Source organism: Gymnoscopelus microlampas (genome assembly GCF_963454915.1).
Source record: "Gymnoscopelus microlampas genome assembly, chromosome: 3".
Taxonomy (NCBI): Eukaryota; Metazoa; Chordata; class Actinopteri; order Myctophiformes; family Myctophidae; genus Gymnoscopelus; species Gymnoscopelus microlampas.
In genome coordinates, this window is record NC_139940.1 from 23,250,532 (window position 1) to 23,272,360 (window position 21,829).

General features: G+C 43.7%; 1 protein-coding gene across 2 annotated transcripts in view; it reads left to right on the forward strand.

Moving 5' to 3' along the window:
• The window catches only part of rftn1b (raftlin, lipid raft linker 1b), a 97,401-nt gene that overhangs the window by 16,349 nt on the left and 59,223 nt on the right, over positions 1-21,829 (forward strand). For both annotated transcript variants that reach the window (XM_084053279.1, XM_084053278.1), the window contains exon 3: positions 16,913-17,090. In XM_084053279.1, the coding sequence (XP_083909405.1) occupies positions 16,913-17,090 (178 nt within the window). The remainder of the gene's footprint in view (positions 1-16,912; positions 17,091-21,829) is intronic.

Here is a 21,829-nt window from a genome sequence, read left to right on the forward strand (position 1 = left end):
CAGCAGGTTTCATTTGCTAGGCTTCAAATGAGCGTAACTGCTGACAAAGTTTTTATCAACAGGAAACGCAGATTTCGGTTCAGTTCCTTCCCTTCTCTCTCTCCATCTCCTCCCCCCTCTCTCACTGTAGCACTCTTCCTCTACCACAGCACTCTTGACTTGTTTGTTTTTATTCTCTCCCCCCCCCCCCCCCCTCTCTCTCTCTCTCTCTCTCTCTCTCTCTCTCTCTCTCTCTCTCTCTCTCTCTCTCTCAAAGATGTTAAAGATTGGTCTTCGCCCTACCGGAAAAATATTTTCAATATTTTGCTCAGAATATTTCCTGTGTCTGAGGGGCCTATTTATTCTCATCATTGCAGTCGGCTAAACTCCAGTCAGCCAATATGCTGCATGGTGTGTTCAAGCAAATGTTCTAGTCCTCCTCTCCAAAGAGACTAATATGTGGGTCATTTTTCTCTGTGATGAGCTTTTTGGCCGTGTGATATCAGTTCAGAAATGTAAAGAAGCGGGCACCTAAAGAGACACGGGGGGGGGGGGGGGGTGGCAGAGAATAACACAAACACAACGAGTATCCTTGTAGTACTGAATAGGGATTTCCTACTGAAGCATTTCTACACACGATAACGATGTCGTATTCACAGCATGGAACATCTACAAGGGATTCTGAGATTTCTTTGGTCCCCTGAGGTGAGGTTCATGAAGTCTCCTCAGCTAGTCTGTATACAATTATTTTGTCATCTTCCTGGTTGTACCTCAGTAATATTGCATATTGTTGCTGTCAGGCCAGAAACCTTGTATCGCCATATTTCAACGTTTAATGTTTTTGTATTGTAAAGTAGTGCCCTACTTCATCATACTGCGGTGTCACACAAAAGTAGTAAAAATAGCCATCTACAAGCTCGCACGCGATGCAACGTGTTGTGAGCTTGTAGATTAGCTATTTTCTAATTTGGGAAATAAATCTTTTTAATGAGAGTGAAAATGTGTGTCTGTGGGTTTTATAAATATTGAACCAATGAAAAGTATTAACAAGGTTGTGACTAAATAATAATATTCATTTGAACACAAATATGTAGCAGTTTGGGACATACAAGGTTTCCACCAACAGCAATGATATTATAAAGAGGTTGTCTTTTTCTAATTTATTGAGATTTTGAGTTTTACATGTGGGCGGGGAGGCTGTGTGCATGTGCATCATTCCATCAGTGTATAAGAGTGCCGTCTTGAAGAGAACGGAAATGAGGGGGTAGTAAGAGTGATGGGGACATCACTCTTACAGTATGTGTGTGTGTGTGTGTGTGTGTGTGTGTGTGTGTGTGTGTGTGTGTGTGTGTGTGTGTGTGTGTGTGTGTGTGTGTGTGTGTGTGTGTGTGTGTGTGTGTGTGTGTGTGTGAGAATGTGTGTCTGTGACTGCGTGCATGTCTGTGATTGTGTGTGTATGTGTGTGTGTGTGTGTGTGTGTGTGTGTGTGTGTGTGTGTGTGTGTGTGATCTACTTGAACTTTCTATTATAAAGTTCAAGGTATCGCAGGCGAGTGGGGAAGCATTGTGTGTGTGTGTGTGTGTGTGTGTGTGTGTGTGTGTGTGAGTGTGTGTGTGTGTGTGTGTGTGTGTGTGTGTGTGTGTGTGTGTGTGTGTGTGTGTGTGTGTGTGTGTGTGTGTGTGTGTGTGTGTGTGTGTGTGTGTGTGTGTGTGTGTGTGTGTGTGTGTGTGTGTGTGTTGGTTTCTCTTATTTAGTGTCATGTAAGCCCTGTGTTTTGTCCAGCCTCTTTATTTGCCCCTGCCTCCACAGTCATCCTGTCAGCCTTACAGACAATAGTCCTGGACGCCCCCTCAAAGCTTTATTGGCTCTTATTGCCCTCTCACTCGGATCCAATATGCCAGCATTGATCGTGTTGAAATGCAATCTGGAGCTTCGATGGCAGTGGAGCAAACAATCTAAATTTAACAAAACACCTCCGCCACGCCAGGCTTCACCCGGCAGGCCTTGAAAGCATCTCCCGAAGAGGAACAAATGTATTTATCTATATGATGAGTGAAAGGGGGATCCTTTGTGTGGTTGTGCCTATTGTTGGAGACACTGTTCCTGGCATGTCCTTTTGGCTAAGAAGGTACAGGAAGTGACCACGCCCTCAACCTCAAGGTGGTGTTGGGTTCAACCTGAGGGCTCAGGGATTGGCCAGCTGATTTTATTTTAGCTAAAGTAACTGACACACAGAACATATTTTGATTCAATGCAAGTTTAATTTCTTATCTGTACCTTTATTCTTCTCAACATTTGTCCGGACAATAATGACACCATGTGAAATTCAGCCAGTTCATGAGCGACATGAGCTTACTGTACAGTATGTGCTTACAATATGACTACGTTTCGCTTTAGCTAACTCTGTATGTATGTCTTGTGTGAAGTAGACCGTTCTTGCCATAGATATCATGAAATGGCAATTGAAATATACCGTATACTAACTGTATACAAACCTACAAACCTTCCTTGTGCAGTCAGTGATAGTGCTCTCTCCTTATCACAAAGTCATTCCCAGCCCATCAACCAGTTCCAATTGAGAGATACAGGCCCTCTGAAGCAGTTTGAGCCTAAATGGTTTGAGCGAGATGTCAGATTTTTTTCTTCTCCAGAAGGGCATTTGATATTTCTTCTTCTACTCTTGCACTAACCACTGCTAGACCTTGCTGAGATATCTGGAGGCCAGTAAGGCCTGGGAGATGCATCTTCAATAAGTGAATAAAACGGCCTTCCTGCCGAGTGCTTTTCGGCAAACTGTGGTCAGAATAATGTGGAAAATGTTTGCTTAACACTATTGACCTGAATCATTCAAGGCTTACCTGCAATCTGGGCTGATTCTTAGTGATCCATTAATGAAAGCATGCAGGCTCTCCAAACAGCACTATTAGTCAGTATGTTATGCCTGCTGCATACATTCAGACGTTTTCACTCATTAAATTGCTTTTTTGCTTTTTTGAGCTCGACCAGAACGCAGTGGGAGGAAAGGCCAACTAATTAAATTCCAGAGACCATTTACATTTATTTTTATGGCAAAGGGATGCGTGAGTTAATTTAATCATCAGTCTGCTGCTGTTGACTGTCATTTTCGGAGACTGATTAACCACTTATGTCAAATAAAGAAAATAGTAAATTTACAAGCTCACAACGGGCCACAACGCAATACATTGTGGGGTTGTAGATCTGCTATTTTCACCAAATGTTCACCTATTTTTGCCGAATGTTCACCTAATATCATGCCCAGTGGAGATGCTAGACTTCATGGGGTTAGACCCTATACACAGTGTTATGTGTCAAATAGCGAAAATAGCAGATCTACAAGTTAACTGTGCTATTTTTTGCTATTTTCACAAAATCTTCGCCTATTATGACATTCCCAGAGTATAGGGACGCTAGGGTTCAAGTATGCAGTGTAAGCGTTTAAATAAACTGAAAACATATTGTATAGCGCTCCGTGTTGGACTGTCTGTACACTGAATTTTGTCTCCATTCTGTTATCCATTCAGCAATTCAGATTTTCACTTTAAAAGTGTATAAATATAGATTTTTTAAATTGAATTTATATTCAATAAGACTCCCTTAACAGCCTATTGTTCTAATCACAAACAATAGACAGAGACAGGTGTCATAATTGGGACAGTTGGCAGTTAGTGAAATTGATCTCACACACACACACACACACACGCGCACGCACGCACGCATGCACCCACTCTTCACGTCATAATCAGCATCATCATCTATCTCATATGTCCGCCGTTTCCATGGATAAAAATCACAGAGGTGGGATGCAGGTTTCCAATGACGACAGGCCACCTGTTCCCTGGCGGGGTTCCCATCTGGTGGGAGAATGAGGCTCCATGCAAGGCCCACCATCATTTGACTTAATTACTTTGGAAGAGACTTATAGCACTTCCATAGTACTGTTCAGTCTACAGTTAACCGAAAATAATATCAAAACCGATATTCTTAGAACGAATAACTGGCATTTTTATTGTGATTGAGCTGTCATTCTGAATATAAGTGGAATAGGGTCCATGTAACAGCAGTTACCTGCCATCCTCTACAACAGCACCTGTTCTCACTCAGGGCTTTATCTCACCTATACTCACCTTCATTTAGATTACACTGGCATAGTGTTCATTACAGCTCCGCTGGGTCTGAACACATCAAGCTTTCTGTAGGTTGTGTATTACAAGTGATGTGTGTCTCCTCCTTAGAGGGCACCGGTTGTAATTAAAGAGACACCAGTGGCCCTACACACACACACACACACACACGCGCGCGCGCGCACGCACACGCACACGCACGCACACGCAACCATAAAATCCCCCATCAAGTTTTTAACTGCCACCATTCTAAGCAATGAAATAAAAGTTCCATAGATGTTAATGTCTTTATTTGTAAATCAATATTCATAAACCACACACAAAACACATTGACTGCTAATGACATAGTACTGGACCAGAGAGAGAGAGAGAGAGAGAGAGAGAGAGAGAGAGAGAGAGAGAGAGAGAGAGAGAGAGAGAGAGACAGACAGACAGAGACAGAGACAGAGACAGAGAGACAGGGACAGAGAGAGAGATCTCTTGCTTGTTTTGACAGAGAGAGAGAGAGAGAGAGAGAGAGAGATCTTGCTTGTTTTGACAGAGGGGTGATGAGCAGACAAGATAAACTCAATATTTGGTGTTGATTGCAGCAGGCACGACGCAAGAACACGGCCGGGTGACGGCAGTGTGACTTACCTCAGACGTAACAACAACAGAGGTCACTCACAAAATGTGGCTGCTGTCTTCTGAGTGCGGAGCGAAATTATGCATCACAATTAACAGTAAAATGCATTCCAGTGGCAGGGAAACGGTGTCACAATATATCCCAGGCCTGTCAAAGAGCCTTATCCTCACACAACCCATATTTAAAATTTCAAATTCACACTCTTTTGCAATGTAAAATAGGGGGGAAAAAACTATCAAACCAGCGCATCTTGGCTGCAAATTTCAAAATGCTCGTGTGCAACCTATGATTATCAAGAACAGGAAGTGGATGTTGAGTGCCGTCATGGAGCGCCATGCCGTTGAAACGTTGTGGCGGTCGGCTGCCGTGGCCTTTGATCAAGAATCCGCTCATTTACCACTGCTTGTCTCTCAGGGGCCGTCTCCAGGCAACGCGGCTGTCAGCAGAGAAGGTGGCGTGGAGCGGACAAAATGCGCTCTGGAGAGCCGCTGTCAGCCTGACGTCTGATGATGGAGGGAGACGTTAATTCCCGAGAGAGAGGGGGGGAAAGAAATACTGAGAGAGGCAGAGCTAGAGAGAAACCGAGAGGGAGAGAGGGGGGGTTGGGGGGGGAGTGAGCAAGTTATTTTTTCCTTTTTTTATTAATAAACATTTACACTGACAGAACAAATTACAGGTAGTTTTCCAATCATCAAAATGCCTAGTGCCAAATCATTTCCGTACCTGCAAAAATGCGATGTTCTAATCAGTCGGTGTACTTCCCTCTCTCTATAGTAAAAGCTTCCATTGAGGGCTTTGGAGGGACGAACTCTTGAATGTACAACAGGGTGGTGTCCAGGGACCCTCAGGGTTCACTGAGGGGGCTCTAAATGGACCCTTGCGGGTGTGTAACTCAGTAAGTGTACAAATGCTTTATGGAGTTATGGGGGTAAATAAAAAAAGCTTGAGAACCACTGAGACCCACTGTAAATGCTCCATGCAGACAAGGAAGAGCATTAGTTATAGCCATTACTGTGGGTGTGCTTTAAAGTACACCCACTCCCACCCTTTGGCCCCCATTGTATCTGCAATAAGGCAGCCATCTGGAAGGCCCTACTGGAGCTGTCATCATATTTGCAGTAAAAGGTCAGCAGCCAGAATGTATAGTAGCAGAAGTTGTATCCACAACAACTGTTTTGTTTAACCACATGTTTCATGTGTGAATGCCTTTACAAATCCTTTTCTCCTGATACTGTACATGTCTTTATCATATAAATGAATATCATCGCCATTCATATAGATCAACTACGTATCTTCACTGATAATTTATATCCATGTCTTTATGCTGATCATTGTTGTCATTTGGGTGGACACTATCCTGTCCTGCCCTTCCTACTCATCACACCACATCTCTGGCTAGCAGGTAGCTCATGTCACTCTCTTCACTTCCTAGCGGGAGTTTAGCGTTGAATTCTGACTCTGTCATCATGTCCTGCTAATGTGCACAGTGAGCAGTGTTCCCAACGCTTTGCTCTCCTCTATCTGCAGAGAGGGTGCAGAGAGGGTGCAGAGATCGTTCTTTGTGATTTACTGTATGTGAGAATGTGACGCACTTGATGTGGTAGATATGCATGTGTGTGTAAGTATGAGAGAGAGAGAGAGAGAGAGAGAGAGAGAGAGAGAGAGAGAGAGAGAGAGAGAGAGAGAGAGAGAGAGAGAGAGAGAGAGAGAGAGAGAGAGAGAGAGAGAGAGAGAGAGAGAGAGAGAGAGAGAGAGAGAGAGAGAGAGAGAGAGAGTGTGTGTGTGTGTGTGTGTGTGTGTGTGTGTGTGTGTGTGTGTGTGTGTGTGTGTCGGCGTGCACGCTTCTGTGTCACCGCAGCACGTGATTCCCTGAATGATTGCAATCACGTGTCAATGGCACTGATTGCCTGTCTATGTGATTATCGATGTCAGTGAATACTTGGCGTGTTGGTGCGTGATTAAGTGACAGAATGAGTGACTGGCTCACTGGATGGAGTGATGGAGTGAATAGGTCACTAAGTGAATAAGTAAGGGAGTGAGTGAAGTAATGAGGGAGTGATCGAGTGAGTGTGCATGTGAGTTGGAGCGAGCGACCGAGTGAGAAGGCAACGGTGCTACAGTAGAGTATCACTATCATACCACTATTTGCCATTGAGTCATTAGGCGGGTAATCAAGCCATTCAATGCGGAAACGCATCTCTGACATTTTACGATTTCTGTGGCTATTCAAAAATAGCAGATATACAAGCTCCGAGTTTGTAGAACTGGGGGGGTCAAAATATTTTGAGATATCATTTCAGGTGGTCCTTAATTGACGAGGACCACCGTAGTCTTTTTGAGTACCACTGTTCTCAAACTTTTTCATGTCAAGGAACCCCAAAATGATATGTATTTGGCCGCCGACCCCCATCTCAAAATATTTTGTTCCAGGGACCCCCCGGATGCAAAGATTTGAGTTAAAAATGTTCGCTAAAGATTTGCACACATTTTCACGATTTTTCAAAAATAGCAGATCTGCAAGCTCTCGGTGCCGTGCTATGAGCTTGTATATATGCTATTTTTGAATAGCCAAAGTGTAAAATAACTAGAAGTTCGGGCCGCGTAGCGGCCCGAACGTCTAGCGTGACGCGTCGTTCACTTTGCAGTGCCACCTTACAGGCACCTCACAGTGTGAGAGAGAGTTTTGTGCTCTCCTAAATCCACGGCAGGCTTTGAAAGTACCCACTTCAGAAAGAGGTGACGTGCATCACCTCTCCAATGACCAAAACCCACTATGGAAGCCGTCGAACTGGTGCGATCTGACGGCATCCTAGAATTTATAGGTAGGATGTGATGTCATATACCGTCTCATCGTGATGTCAGATTACGTCACACTGGCGTGATGTCAGATTACGTCACACTGGCCACATACAACGTACGTACATACTGACAACCGACATGGCGCAGGATTCAAATTGTATATATATACTAGAAGTTCGGGCCGCTACGCGGCCCGAACGTCTAGCGTCGTTCACTTTGCAGTGCCACCTTACAGGCACCTCACAGTGTGAGAGAGAGTTTTGTGCTCTCCTAAATCCACGGCAGGCTTTGAAAGTACCCACTGCTGTCGTGAGATTATGTCAATGTCACACTGGCGTTGTGTCCATATTCGGGACGACCGTCTCATCGTGATGTCACGACCGTGATGTCATGCTGTCGTGAGATGACGTCACACTGGCCACATACAACGTTACAACGTACATACTGACAACCGACATGGCGCAGGATTCAAATTGTATATATAGACTATGGAAGCGTCACACTGGCGTGATGTCAGATTACGTCACACTGGCTACATACAACGTTAGGTAGGATGTGATGTCATATTGTCTCATCGTGATGTCAGATTACGTCACACTGGCGTGATGTCAGATTACGTCACACTGGCTACATACAACGTACATACTGACAACCGACATGGCGCGTCACACTGGCGTGATGTCAGATTACGTCACACTGGCCACATACAACGTACGTACATACAGACAACCGACATGGAGCAGGATTCAAATTGTATATATAGATAGATGCTTCTTAGCTCAAATTAAAAAATAACTTGCTTCTCCAGGTCTTAAAGGGTTAAACTGTTAGGATTTGGAAGATCATTTTGTAGAATCCCCAGAAGCAAAGATTTGAGTTACAAATGTTCACTTTAAAAATATATATATTCAAAGATTTGCACACATTTCCACGATTTTTCCAAAAATAGCCAATCTACAAGCTCATAGCGCGGCACTCGGTGCCACGCTATGAGCTTGTAGATCTGCTATTTTTGAATCGCCAAAGAAATCTTGAAATGACACACAGATGCGTTCCCGATCTTAAAGGGTTAAAGCAAAAGGCTTTGGCCCCAGGACTTTCACAGAGCGAGACCGGAGACAGAAAGAGAAGCTGGTTTTGACAAAAATGGTAACAGGCAGATGAGATGAAGAAAGTGTCAAGGATTTTCTAGTTCTGTCTCAATATCATCGTGGGCCTGTGGCGGCATATATTCAGGTATTCAGGCTGAAAATGATTTGAACAGCATCCGAGTAATGAGAGTGAAACAGCCTGGCTCTACTTTGTAGTGTACTCATTAATCACATGAACCATATCATCCCTATTCTGAGCGTGTCATAATAAGGGAACATTTTAAACATAATTGCTTCATTATTATTATCTTAAACACTGTGATGAATATCGTATCGTGGACTTATTATCACAAAATTATCGTATCGTGAATTCTTGGTATCGTTACTTCCCTACTAAATATTAAAAAAGAGACATTTAGAGACTCCACTGGAGACAAAAAGAGAAAAAGAGACAGATCAAAGATAGCTACTGTACAAAGATGGAAACACGGAGAGAGACAGAGATTGTTTCATATTGTATATGATCTTACTACATACAGTACAGTATGGGAATGGGACACAGACAGGCATAATAATAGTACATAGAAAGAGAGGTCCATGTCTCTGCCTTTCTCCCCTGATAGGAGATGTAAAGATGCTCCGTGCAGACAGGCAGCCACACACAGATATAAAAAAAAGTGGAGCATGGAGGGCGAGGCGAACAGGGCAGGATGGGAGGAGAGAGAGCAGCGTTAAAAAGAGCATGAGAAAATGAGAGACAAGAGAACAGAGGAGAGCAGACTCCCTGTAGAGAGCAAAGGCAGACAGAGGAGGTTAAATGGGCAGAAGTGTCGCAGACTTTGCAGAGTGGGAAGAGGAAGACTATGAGGGGAATAAAAAGCAAAGAGGAAGATGGTGGTGGGGAGGGTGGTGCAGGTGCGTCATGGGCAATTCTGCTCTCTGCCCATTAGAAAGCTAATGATGCAGGGCAGGCTGGAGAGACTGAGAGAGGTCTGCAGGTGGTCCTATAAGGAAGAGGAGTTCTGGGGAGAGTAAGGCCATTTTAATTGGAGGCTGAATAACGATAAGACTGGCTCCCAGAAAGAATAGCAGGTGTGTTCACTTCAAAAGGCCAATTACTGTATGCACATTAGCTGTAAGGTGCGGAGGTGTTTCTTTTGTTTGTTCGTTGTTGTTTTTTATTGTGTCAAAATTAGAGCTTTGGGAAAGAGAGCACTTCAGTAGAGGGCAGGGACACTTTTACAACAACAAATAACACCACCAATACACTCAAATCCTCCGTGTTAATTGAACTCGTAGAGTGTAGAAATTGTATTGTATTTTTACAGTAAAGTTAACCCTTTTTATTGTGCAGTTAAGTCACACACGTGACGCTTTGCCCTTTGTGCAGCCAGGTACAGTCATGTTAAAATGTCATGAGAAAATCTATTTTGTCCACCCCATGCAACAAAACAGCATTCTACCCAACTTCTGTTCAACAAAAATAAGAATTTGAGTTCTTCCAAATGGCTTACCAGAGGACTTCTGGGTACTGATACAACTGTAGACGTGAGTTATGTGACAATAAAGTATTTTGGACTTGAACATTGAAGAAAATTCTTCATAAATAATAATAATAATAATGTTGATGCAAGAGATTCATAATTGTATTATCATTTTTTGTGTGTGCACTGGTGGAGAGCATGGGAGAGAATGTATGTGTGCGTGCGCGTGGCGTGTGTGCGTAAACATGCATGCGTGTGCGACTGTGTGCAAGGGACGCGGGTCTGCGAGCCTGCAGATGGATGTTATTGTCTCAGTTTGTCCCAAATGCATATTTTATCATCATCATGCCATGCATGGAGTATAAACTACAAAGCAAGTCGGCATTTAGCTCAGGTTGTGTGCGTATAGTGTAGGCCTACTGCGTTGAAAGAGCATGGGATAGTCTGACAGAGCGGATGTGTGACATAGAGGTTAGCTGCAAAAGGAAAAATGTTAACTGAAGAAAAATGTGAACAATATTGGCGAAACTAAGATAATTGCGGAATAATATTTTTTTTAGTATCCAACTACAATGCAAGTTATAAGTTGCATTAACTCCTTTCAGTACATTGCGTTACCGACCTTTATGGGATGTTATTGTAAAGCTGACTGTACATGTCCTAAGAGGGTTTTATTTGTCACTCACTCATACAGGTAAAAGCAGTGACTGTTGGTGTGGCACAAGATTGCTAATAACAACAAGATAATAATGATGATAATACTGGATGTAATTAAAAACAATTTGTTGAATATTCACACTTTTGACCCTCTTCCATCCATTTGCTGTTTGTTCTAGATGCTGTATTTTATGAAAGAAACACCACAGATGAAATCTTGAACGCTTTGTTTTTAATTTATAGAAACATAAAGAGGTCATGGCACAAAAATGTAATGTTTTGCCCAACTCACAACAAATTGTTATGTACATGTTAGTAAATCACTAACTGTTGCAACTTTAGAATACCGTCCTATAACTATTGCTTGATTGATTGACTGACTGATTGAATACTTTATTAATCAAAAATCTAGACAGCAGGTAGCAGGTACAGTAAAACACTTAGGCTAAAAGGATAACACAAAAAAGGCCTGGGGACGTGTTTCCATTGTGTATTCAATTAATCAACAGAGCATAGATAGACTATTAACATATATATTGTATATCAACATATAACATATATAAACATGGTATTAGCAAATATATTGAATGACCTTTTAAATCAGTTGATAATAATTAGTTACAAATGTACTAATACAAAATAACCTTTGCAAACATTGAGGATGAGGAATAGTTGCAACTTTAGAATAAGATCCCATTAAGGTCTATATTGACATGCACAACAAATGTATTTCACTAATAAACTTTAAAATAATGATTTGTTGCACACTTCTTAAACATGTATTAATGAGTCTTTAGATAGGTCTTATCGAATTGGTAAATACACTTTAAAATATGCATTGATCATGTAACTTTGAGCAAAAATGAAGGAGAAATAAAGGCAAGTTCACTGGGTTGAATTACCTATTTCAGCAAGTTTCAAGTATCTGCAAGTTGATTTTCATACCGTACAGAATGGAAACCAGTGGCTTCCTGGAATGTAGAAAAATGTAATAAGAAAAGAAAACAAGAAAAAGAGAAATGATATGCTTTGGAAAATGGGATATAAAAACACTGGTACAGTATGGTCATTTGAGATGTACAGTAAAGTATGCATAGTGCACACTGTACATGCAGAATAGGGGTGTCACGATTCACTTACCTCACGATTCGATTCAAAATCGATTCCTAGGGTGCCGATTCGATTAAAATTGCGATTCTGCGATTAATTGATATTCGATTCGATTCTGCGATTTATTGCGATTTTCTAGGGTGCCGATTCGATTAAAATTGCGATTCTGCGATTTATTGCGATTTTATAGGGTGCCGATTCGATTAAAATTGCGATTCTGCGATTAATTGATATTCGATTCTGCGATTTATTGCGATTTTATAAAAAAAAAAGTAAAAAAAAAAAAAAAAAAAAAAATATTAAAAAAAAAAAAAAAATTAAAAAATCGATTTTAATATTTGGATTCGATTTTTAAAATCGTGGCATTAAGAATCGCGATTTATTCATGAATCGATTTTTTTTGACAGGCCTAATGCAGAATGTCCTTTGAACAATCTGCACCTGATGCAGATTTATCACCAACATAACAACCTTTCATAACTCTTTCACGCTGTGGTCATGCATGTTACCCAACTGTGAAAGCACAAACCTCGCAACTCTCACTGTCCACACAGAAATTTCAGGTCCTCTTACATCCATCTGCTTTGCAAGCACCTCTGAGCTCAAGCCTATACCGCTTCTCCATCAGCCAACACTTTCAAAAATAAATGTGTGTAAATATGAAATTAATACGCTATCAGATTGTAGCATAGGGGCTCTGCAAACATGCACTGCCGCAGGGCAGTTCGTTTGCATGAACCTTGAGAGTGAGTAAAAAATAACATGTACTAGCTAGTGCTATCCCCTGCATTGCAACTAATGTTTTGAACCCGCTTCCTCTGTCGTTTCATGATATTTGCTTGCCTCATAGTGATGAGAGAATTGTTGTTTTTCCCCTTTCAGTAATAACTCCATCATTTTAAGACAATCTAAATTATTTTGGACACTTAACTTTTAAAGGTTTACCACAAACTGGTCTGCTGCAACTCTACTGTGTAACTCTACTGTCTATAGTTATTCTGAAGTGTTACCAAAAACACTGGCATGGTTCTTTAAGTCCACACATAAGTCTTTAAGTGCTGAGAAGGTTGTGGACCCTTGCAGGATGTTCGCACAGGCCAGAGTGCTTTGTATCAGTGCTTTAAAGGAATAGTTCACCCAAAAATAAATCTATCAATTACACACCCCATATGAATCCTTGAATTCATGGAGATGTTTTTGTTTTGATGCATTCCTAAGCCATTCATTATTAAGAAATTAAGAAACATGGGAGATGAGACGGGTCAGATTCGAACCCCGGACTTAATGCTCACAAGGAGCATTTGGTCTGTGGGGTAACTGGCTGAGCCACCAGGCACACCTTGCTTAGCTAGCCTACAGTGACACAGTCTTTGATATATTTCAAAGAGCTATGTTGTGCACATCCAGTGGTCGCTGGTGCAAGTCAAAATAAAGAGAAAAGACGTCCACACACAGCTTTAGCTCCCAAAGACGTTTAGACAATGTACCTGATTATTGCACAGTAAACGTTTTTGCGAAGCTACAGCTTTACAGTCTTTGATATACTCAAGATATTCTTGCACCATAATGCATTCTGAACTCTAACCTGGAACTCTAATCCAGCATGAACAACCAGGAGATGCATTAGTCCCTCTTATACATTGGCATGCAAACGCTTTCTTGTCCATGATAAATGGCAGCATGTGTTTGGTGGCTCTGTGCTAACACAATTTTCCAGAGAAACAGTTTGTCAGCCAGAAGCCTTTTCCCCCTCATTATTTGTCACAGAGTGATTTGTTCCTGTGAGTTTGGGTTCCTCTCTGTTGATATATGAGAATTTTCTTCCAGGGTAAACAAAATGTGAGAGAAAAGTAATTGGCTGCCTCTATGCTGTATAAGGTTAACCAGATTGCCTGCCTGACCAACTATGACCTCTCCAATTAACATACATAACATTCACCATATTAAACATCAACATTGATTTTAGACATCCATACGGTTGTCAAACAGACACTAATTTCCACTTATCTACCCAAACAAAGCCATTTTCCTTAGATAATAAGATTTTGGCATCAAGTAAACATTATTACTACGGCATGAGATTCAGACCTTGGCGCCAGGCTACGTTTTGCCCTGGGACAGCTTGATGAATAGAAGTTGGTCTGATAAATAAATGCATATGCCTGTGTATTTAAAAGCCCCTGGATGGGATTATTAGGAGCTCACACAACGATTAGACCCAACTTAAGAAGTTGCCGTCGGGTGTTTTCTTACCGTATAATAGAAACCATTCTACATTTGCTCATCTCTGTAGAGCCGTTCAGAGAGCAAGCTGAAGCTGGAGAGTAAGCAGAGGTTTCATTGACCTGTAGGTCTTTGCAACCGCCACCTCGTGGATGAGGCGCACGTACTGACCAGCTCCAGCATGCCTCTGAGGGAAACACTGGGTGGTCATGCTGCATGCAGCACCAAAATAAAATCAAAGATCACAGACGGATTGATTCCTTTCTCCAAACACAGACAGAAGGGGCTGAGTGAGGGATAGGACAGAGGGAGGGAGAGAGGGGGAGAAAGCGAGCAGGGGGAATAAAAATACCCTGAATATGTTTCACCCGTTTGCGATGGCGGCCTAGTTCTTTGTGTTAATTCCTCCATGCCTTTTAACTTCTAAAGCTCCAGCATTGTGGAGCAGTAGGACAGAGTGTGATTGAGAAATTCGGGGGGTATTTTTAGCCGAGCAGTCAGTGGCCCTGAGGGGACAGTACAGTATATGTGTTTCTTTTTCCTTCTTCTCCATCTTCTGCTCTTGCTTCTTTAGTGGTTTCACAATGAACTTCTGGAATTGTGCCCGCGAGAGAGACTTGAGACTCTCACTGAATCAGCTTCCTATCCACATCACAGGGGCTGCGTCCTGATTGGCACTGGGAGGCCTGTGGTCTATTTCTGTGCTGATGATGTTCGGTAACACGCTGAAGGCCCACCATGCTATTATGTTTCAGCCTTGCAAAATGGCGGGACAATGTGTGTTTGATGTGGGTTCAAGTGACACACATGTTAAAATAATGCCTGGTTATGCATTGTACATTTAACTGTTTCATAGATACACTCAGAGGTTACAGAATTTACAACATTACACTGCTCTGCTGCAAGCCAAAGTGTTACATTATATTATTACTATTATTACATTTTGAGAGAGTAACACAACAGTAGCAGTGCTGACCTAATTGATCACCTCTCTTATTAGCATAATTGTGACCAAACACTAGGGAGCCGGTGGTATGCTTTATAAGCATCTTCTCCATGCTCTAGTCTACAGCAATACTCGCCCTCTCTCTGACCTGTCATTGAACTCCCAACATTGACTGTTCCCATGGACCTGCGGTCTCCTCTCTTGTATGGTCCCATTGACTCCAATTAGCTGTAGTGGCATTTCCCACGTCTTGTGACAGCTACAGACAAGCAGACCTCCTCTCCTTCCCTCCCCTATTCCCCCTCCTCCCCCTCCCCCTGCTCCTCCTCCGCATCCCGCCCTCCTCCATCCGTCCGTGCCTACTCTACCCTTCTCTTTTCTTGTTCTCCGTCCAGTTCTTTGTCCTGGCACTCTCCCACACAGCCCAGCTGTTTGGCCCGCGGTAAATGTCGCCTCACAGCGAGTACTGCTGGGTGCCCAGCCGCCAGGCATCCAGGGCCAGACGCTGGTGTGGGTCATGTTTGCCCTTTCACTCTGGTGTCTTTCTACTCTCACTACCCCCCTCTGTCCCTTCCCCTGTCTCTCTCTTTCTCCCACTCTCTCTTCTCTACTTTGGCTGTCTCCCCCTCAGTCTTGCTATCGATCTTTCTATCCACTTTACTTTCGATCTAATCTCTCCCACGTCTCTCTATTTCTCTCTCCCTGTCTCTCTCACACTCTCTCTCTATCTTTCTCTCCCCCGCTTGCTCTCTCCCTCCCTCATTCCCTCGTTCTCATTAGCATACGTTCTGATTGGCTGCCATTCGCTGACAGAAGCTGTGTGTGGCTTGTTGTAACACAGCTGGCTGCTCCCACAGCGTTACTGTTGGCTGTCTTCAGCTAGTTTTCCATGGCTCATCCCCCATGGGGCTGGGGTTGGGGGAGAGGAGAGTGCTGAGACAGAGCTTTTTCCCCCAGCCAACTCCACTTCCACAACTTTTTTCAGTCACTTTTATCCCCTTTTTCTCCAAATGTAGTCGTTCTATCAATTCCCAAGTCCCCTTGTACTATCACTTGACGCTGGCCCTGGTGTCCCCTACTGGTTGGTCTTTGGGTGGGAGGGTGTCGGCCACTGTTTCTCAACCAGTGGTCCACGGACCACTAGTGGTCCATTGCATAATTACAAGTGGTCCACAGGACTTTATTTATTCATGTCCATCAAAATGTAAGCTTCCCCTAGTCTCTAGCCTGGGACCAGACGAATCTGCGAGTGCAAAAAAAAATTGCATTCTGCGATTTGGGTCTGCACCACTCCATAGAGAATCCATTTCCTGCTCCAGAAGACGTGTGTGACCAATCAGGGCCCAGTATTCGAATATGGGACACTGTAATTGGTAGTTGGTTGTAGGTCTAACCAATTGCGTCGAGGGCCATTGTTTTGATCCCGCCCCTTGGGGAAAAAAACGTCCTCATGGAAGCACCAGACTCATATCCACGCAGTGATATAGTCTGTCTACGCCAGGCTACCTAGTCTCCACGATGGTTTACCCCTATTAATGAATGTATTTATTATTTATTTATTCATTTTATTTTGTATTTATTTATCCCCTCTCACTCTCGTTAAATAAACACATAAGATTTTACTGTGTTTAGTGTAAGCCATAGCATTATGGTGGATGTCGTTTTCCAAACCACCTTTTTAAAAATATATATTTTTGATTAGTACACGGTAATATCTGTGTTAATTTAAACATTTGTAACTCTGAGAATATAACAAATATACTTGTACACTCTCAGAGTTAAATTAACACTGACTATTCTAATGCGTAGAAGAAGCCCTTGTCTTATGTGGCGTCCTTCCCCTTTGTCTCCCACAGGTGGGACATCCACCCTGCGTCTGTCCTCGGTGCGGGAGCTTCCAGGCCAGTTGCAGGAGTTGTATCAGCAGGGTTTCATTCTGGCTGCGGTTCACCCGTTCATCCACCCCTGTGGACCAGAGTCCAACAGCCCCCAGCATCAGCTCTACCGGGCCATTCTGGTCCAACTCAACGACGGGTAGCTACTGCATCATATCATATGTTGCTGTTTCAATAATTACTGTATTTTGATGTGTGTGTGTGTGTGTGTGTGTGTGTGTGTGTGTGTGTGTACGTGCGTGTGTGCGTGCGTGCGTGCATGTGTGCGTGCGTGCGTGCGTTGTCAACATGATGTGCGGAATGCGGAAGTAATCTGACTAGACGTCAGCAGGTCCGACCAGATATGCTGTAGTTTCACAAACATCTCGTTCTTAAAAAACACTTAACGAAACAATATCAGCGAATATTTCCAGCTTGTTGAAAATATAATCGAAATAATTATTGGATATTGTCAAATGATATAAGTTAATTCAGGTCCAATAGCATAGGCTTATTTCAGGTCCAATAGCATAGGCTTGCAATGGAGAGCAAGGCACAGAGAAAGGTTGCGGATTTGGCGGTGACGTGTTTTCGGTCTGGTGGTGTATACAAGGACTCATGGAAACAGATTTCCAACAAAGTGGGGAAGATTTGTTTAATGACAAGTTACCTCCCCATTTCCAGCAAAGTAGAATATGTATTTCCATCTTTACCTATCCTGTGTATCCTGTCTTTACTCATCCACTTGATACATATTTACAGCTGTGTTCTCTTGAACGACATTTATAGAGGCCTATACTGTATGTTGGACATTGTTTGTATACTTTATGTCTGATGAAGGTCCCACTGCGACAGAAACCCCCATTTATTTTGGTTGCCTAGCAACATACCCAAAACGTGACTCAGCCCACTGCCTTCTTGACTTCCTTGGCATCATGCCAAGCAGTGAGCACCGTGCAAAACCCCTCCTATATGTAGGGGTTGCTCACAATACTTTGGAATCTCAGCACTACAGTATCAGAACATGTATTTATTGCCTGCACAAAAAACACTGCACTTGGTAATGAAGTTATTGGAGTGCTGCAGTTTACTGCACACGAACTAGAGGCCACAGCTACCGGCATGGTCAACCATGTCCGATCTTTTGCTATCGATGTTAAGTTACTATGTGTGCAGTTGAACAAAGTGAACAAAGACACACAATGCAGTGTTCTGCGGTGAAGCTGCGCTATGGTTAATGTCTGTCTCTTTTACAGAGAATCCTTTTCCTTCGAGTGTAATGTAAAATACCCCTAACCCCCACCCAGGCAGTCAAATATTAGCTTTGCTTTAGTGTGAGGGCATTACAACTGTTTGTTTAAAGGCTGAGCAAACTGTCATATGGTCAGCAGTAATTTGGATGTGAGTCAGCAACAATCAGTCCCTTATCTCGAGCCCTCTGGATGCCCCGCAACCACGAACTGCTGCATGGCCCAAAGTCACCGCTGCCCCTTCATCTGCCCTCCAGGTCATTGCCCAGGCTCTCCTGGGGGCTGTGAGGGTCGTCGTCAGCTTGTATCAGGGGCAGAGAGCCAGAGACTCACGCAAGGGTGGTTGAAGGGCAGTGGAGAGTGGTAGAGCATGCAAGTCGCCCGGAGCCGCTGGTCAACTACTGTATATGGCTGCTATCTGCAAAAATGCCATTTTATCTTCTAAAATAAAAGTGCAAGTGAAAGAAAAGATCCATTTTCGGATTGATAATCCTTTTGGCTGGCGGGGGGGGTCTGTGTGTTTGATCCAAGGTTTTGAATGAATTATATAAGGGTCATGAAATGTGCTTTACCTACTGTATGTGTCCATCCATGTAAACCATCATTTGGTAAGCTGGCAGCTGTGAGGAGTCTGAAGCACCATTGACCAGATCTTTCTCGGCTCTGGCTGGCCTGTTTCACATTTAGGCCAGTTGACTGGCTGAGAAGTGTGTGTGTGTGTGTGTGTGTGTGTGTGTGTGTGTGTGTGTGTGTGTGTGTGTGTGTGTGTGTGTGTGTGTGTGTGTGTGTGTGTGTGTGTGTGTGTGTGTGTGTGTGTGTGTGTGTGTGTGTGTGTGTGTGTGTGTGTGTGTGTGTGTGTGTGTGTGTGTGTGTGTGTGTGTGTGTGTGTGTGTGTGTGTGTGTGTGTGTGTGTGTGTGTGTGTGTGTGTGTGTGTGTGTGTGTGTGTGTGTGTGTGTGTGTGTGTGTGTGTGTGCGTGCGTGCGTGCGTGCGTGCGTGCGTGCGTGCGTGCGTGCGCGTTTGTGAGAGAGAGAGAGAGCGAGAGAGAGAGAGAGAGAGAGAGAGTGTGTCCTGGGGTTTGGGCAGTGAAGCCAGACTGTAAATCCCCAGACAAGGAATTCACCTTGGATTCCTCTCAAATTAATGCCGGAATTCTGAGTTTAGAGTAGACAAACAATCATGGCAAATTCTTCACTTTATTGGGGATTAGGAGAATCTCCCCCTCCATGTTATCATCCTGTTATGTTCCAGGTGGGGTACTGTCATAGATGAGCACAGGGCAGTAGTACTCAGAACCAATCTCAGTCTCGTTGGATTTTTTAATTAGTTTTAATTTGATGAGCAGATTTATTAAGAAACATAACAATGTTTTCCCATCTAATGATATAGTAAGACTGGAATGTAAATCCCCAAATATTTAGCGTAATCTGCCTATTACACAGTCTTGAGAAAAACGTCTTGCTAGACTTGGTCTCAACTAGACCAGTGTTGTTTTTCATTTGGACGTGACTTTGACTTTTCTTGCAGAGGCTGTCACATGCCTGATTTATACATGGCACGCAGGTATAATAACGCACCGAAATAGCAGATCTACAAGCTCACAATGCATTGCAGCGTAACGCGTTGTGAGCTTGTAGTTTGGCTACTATATTTGCACCAACACCCACACACAACTAAATCAAGCCTTACCCCATATGAGAATCACTGTCTCTGTAGAGGGAAAGACGCTCTGAGAAGTCTACTGATTGTGCTTGTGGTCTATTGAGGAACAGTGCAGCCGGCGGCATTTGCGAGGGTCAGGTCGTTGAAATTCATTACAAGTTGTCATTCAAGTGACAGCCTTTCCTCCCATGGACATTGCACACGATTACTAATCTCCTTCTGTGCTCTTTTATAGAACACTTGAACACTCACTTTCCTCATGCTTAAAAACCCAGAATGTAAACAAACATCCTTGGCTTCAGCCCTATACACACCAAACCGGACAACAGACATATTGATTCTGTATGAGAAGGCTACACGCATGAACGGGTACTGGATCTTTCTGTGAATACGCTTGCCTCGCTCCAGAGAAAAAGACAGCCATTGGGTGATAGAAGGTTGAGAGAGGGGAAAGGGAGATCACAGCTGGGGGTGTGAGAAGATGGAAAGTGAGAAAAAAAGAGAGGGCTACGTAAAAAGAAAGAGAGTGCACATGTGCACACGAGAAAGAAAGAGAGAGAGAAAGAGAGAGAGAGAATGAAAAGGGGCAGAGGAGCCTGCCATCCTGTGATGGCCCTGACCAAAGCTGTCGCCAGATTTATATCCAGTGTCTGTCACCTTGGAGACAGCTGCTAACATCAGCACCAGCCCTGGGGAATCCAAATCTCCACCGGGAGGGAGAGGGAACACGAAGAGATGGAAGAGAAATCAAGCAGACAGGGGAGCTTCTGCCCCTCCTGTTCCCCTGTCAGTCCCACTCCCAGGAAGCAAAAGGAGAAGAGAAGGGGAGGGAAAAGTGCAGGAATCAAACGCAGCAGAGATGGAGAAGCAGGGGAAATGGCTGGGATAAAATCACAACAGCATGCACTTATTCATTGCTCGCTCCCCCTAACCACACACACCCAAAGCATCCTGTTCAACCTGTTTTTGTGTTTGTTTTTTTGGCAGGAGACAACCAGAAAAAGAAAGAGACACAGAATAGAGGGAGAGGGGAGAGTGGGGGAGAGGAGGAGAAATGTGCTAAGCGCTGCCTAGCAGCTGGATAGGCATCTGTGTTTAGTATGCACACACTGTCTCTGGACTGAGTCCCAGTCAACTCTCTACAGTCTACACAGCATTAGACTCGGCCCTGAAAAGGCTCAATGAACAGGGTGCTCGACTTCTACACAGCGGGGTGACAAGGCAGAAGCTATACATGGTACCTGGGATTACACGGGAGCCCGTGTACATGCCATTTGTGGCACACTGTGCCATTTGTAAACGTTGGGACACCTGCCTAACGTATCTGGCTAAGTGAGCCTATAAGTTCAGATACCCCAACCACGATTAGTCACTGGCCGCAGCCCCCCCCCCCCCCCCCCCCCTGCAACTTGCCAGAGGTACAGTAAAGGGGAAAATGCAGTGCAGGCAGGATGGATTGGACCGTTTGAAATTTTCAAATGTCAACTGTCAGATTTCGCGATGTTCAATTTAGTTGCGCCGGAATAAGGTTGCAGTTCAGCAGGCAATGTCTGATGGGATATATTCATCATTATCGGGTAATTGTGTGGCGCTCGCATGTTCTCCGGCAGAGAGAGACGGAGCGAGACAGGAAGAGGGAGGGGGAGAGGGAGAGAGACGGTGACAGAGAGAAGTAGAAAGAGTAAAAGTGAGCGAGAGGGCCGCAACGGTGAGAAAGAGAAGAGCAAAAAGAATGGTGGGAAGAGTGGAAGAGAGCAAGAATAGAGGAGGGTATAGACAGAAGAGAAAAAGAAGAGAGGAAGGTACAGACAGAGAGAGAGAGAGAGAGGGAGAGAGAGAGAGAGAGAGGGGAAGGAAGAGAGAAAGAGGAGACCGGAAACCATTAGAGAGGTGATTTGCTCTGGTGAAATTATTCATGACCACGTGAACATCTGCCATTAGGAGGGATGCGCTATATTATTAAAGCCTCACAGTGAGAGATTGCTAAA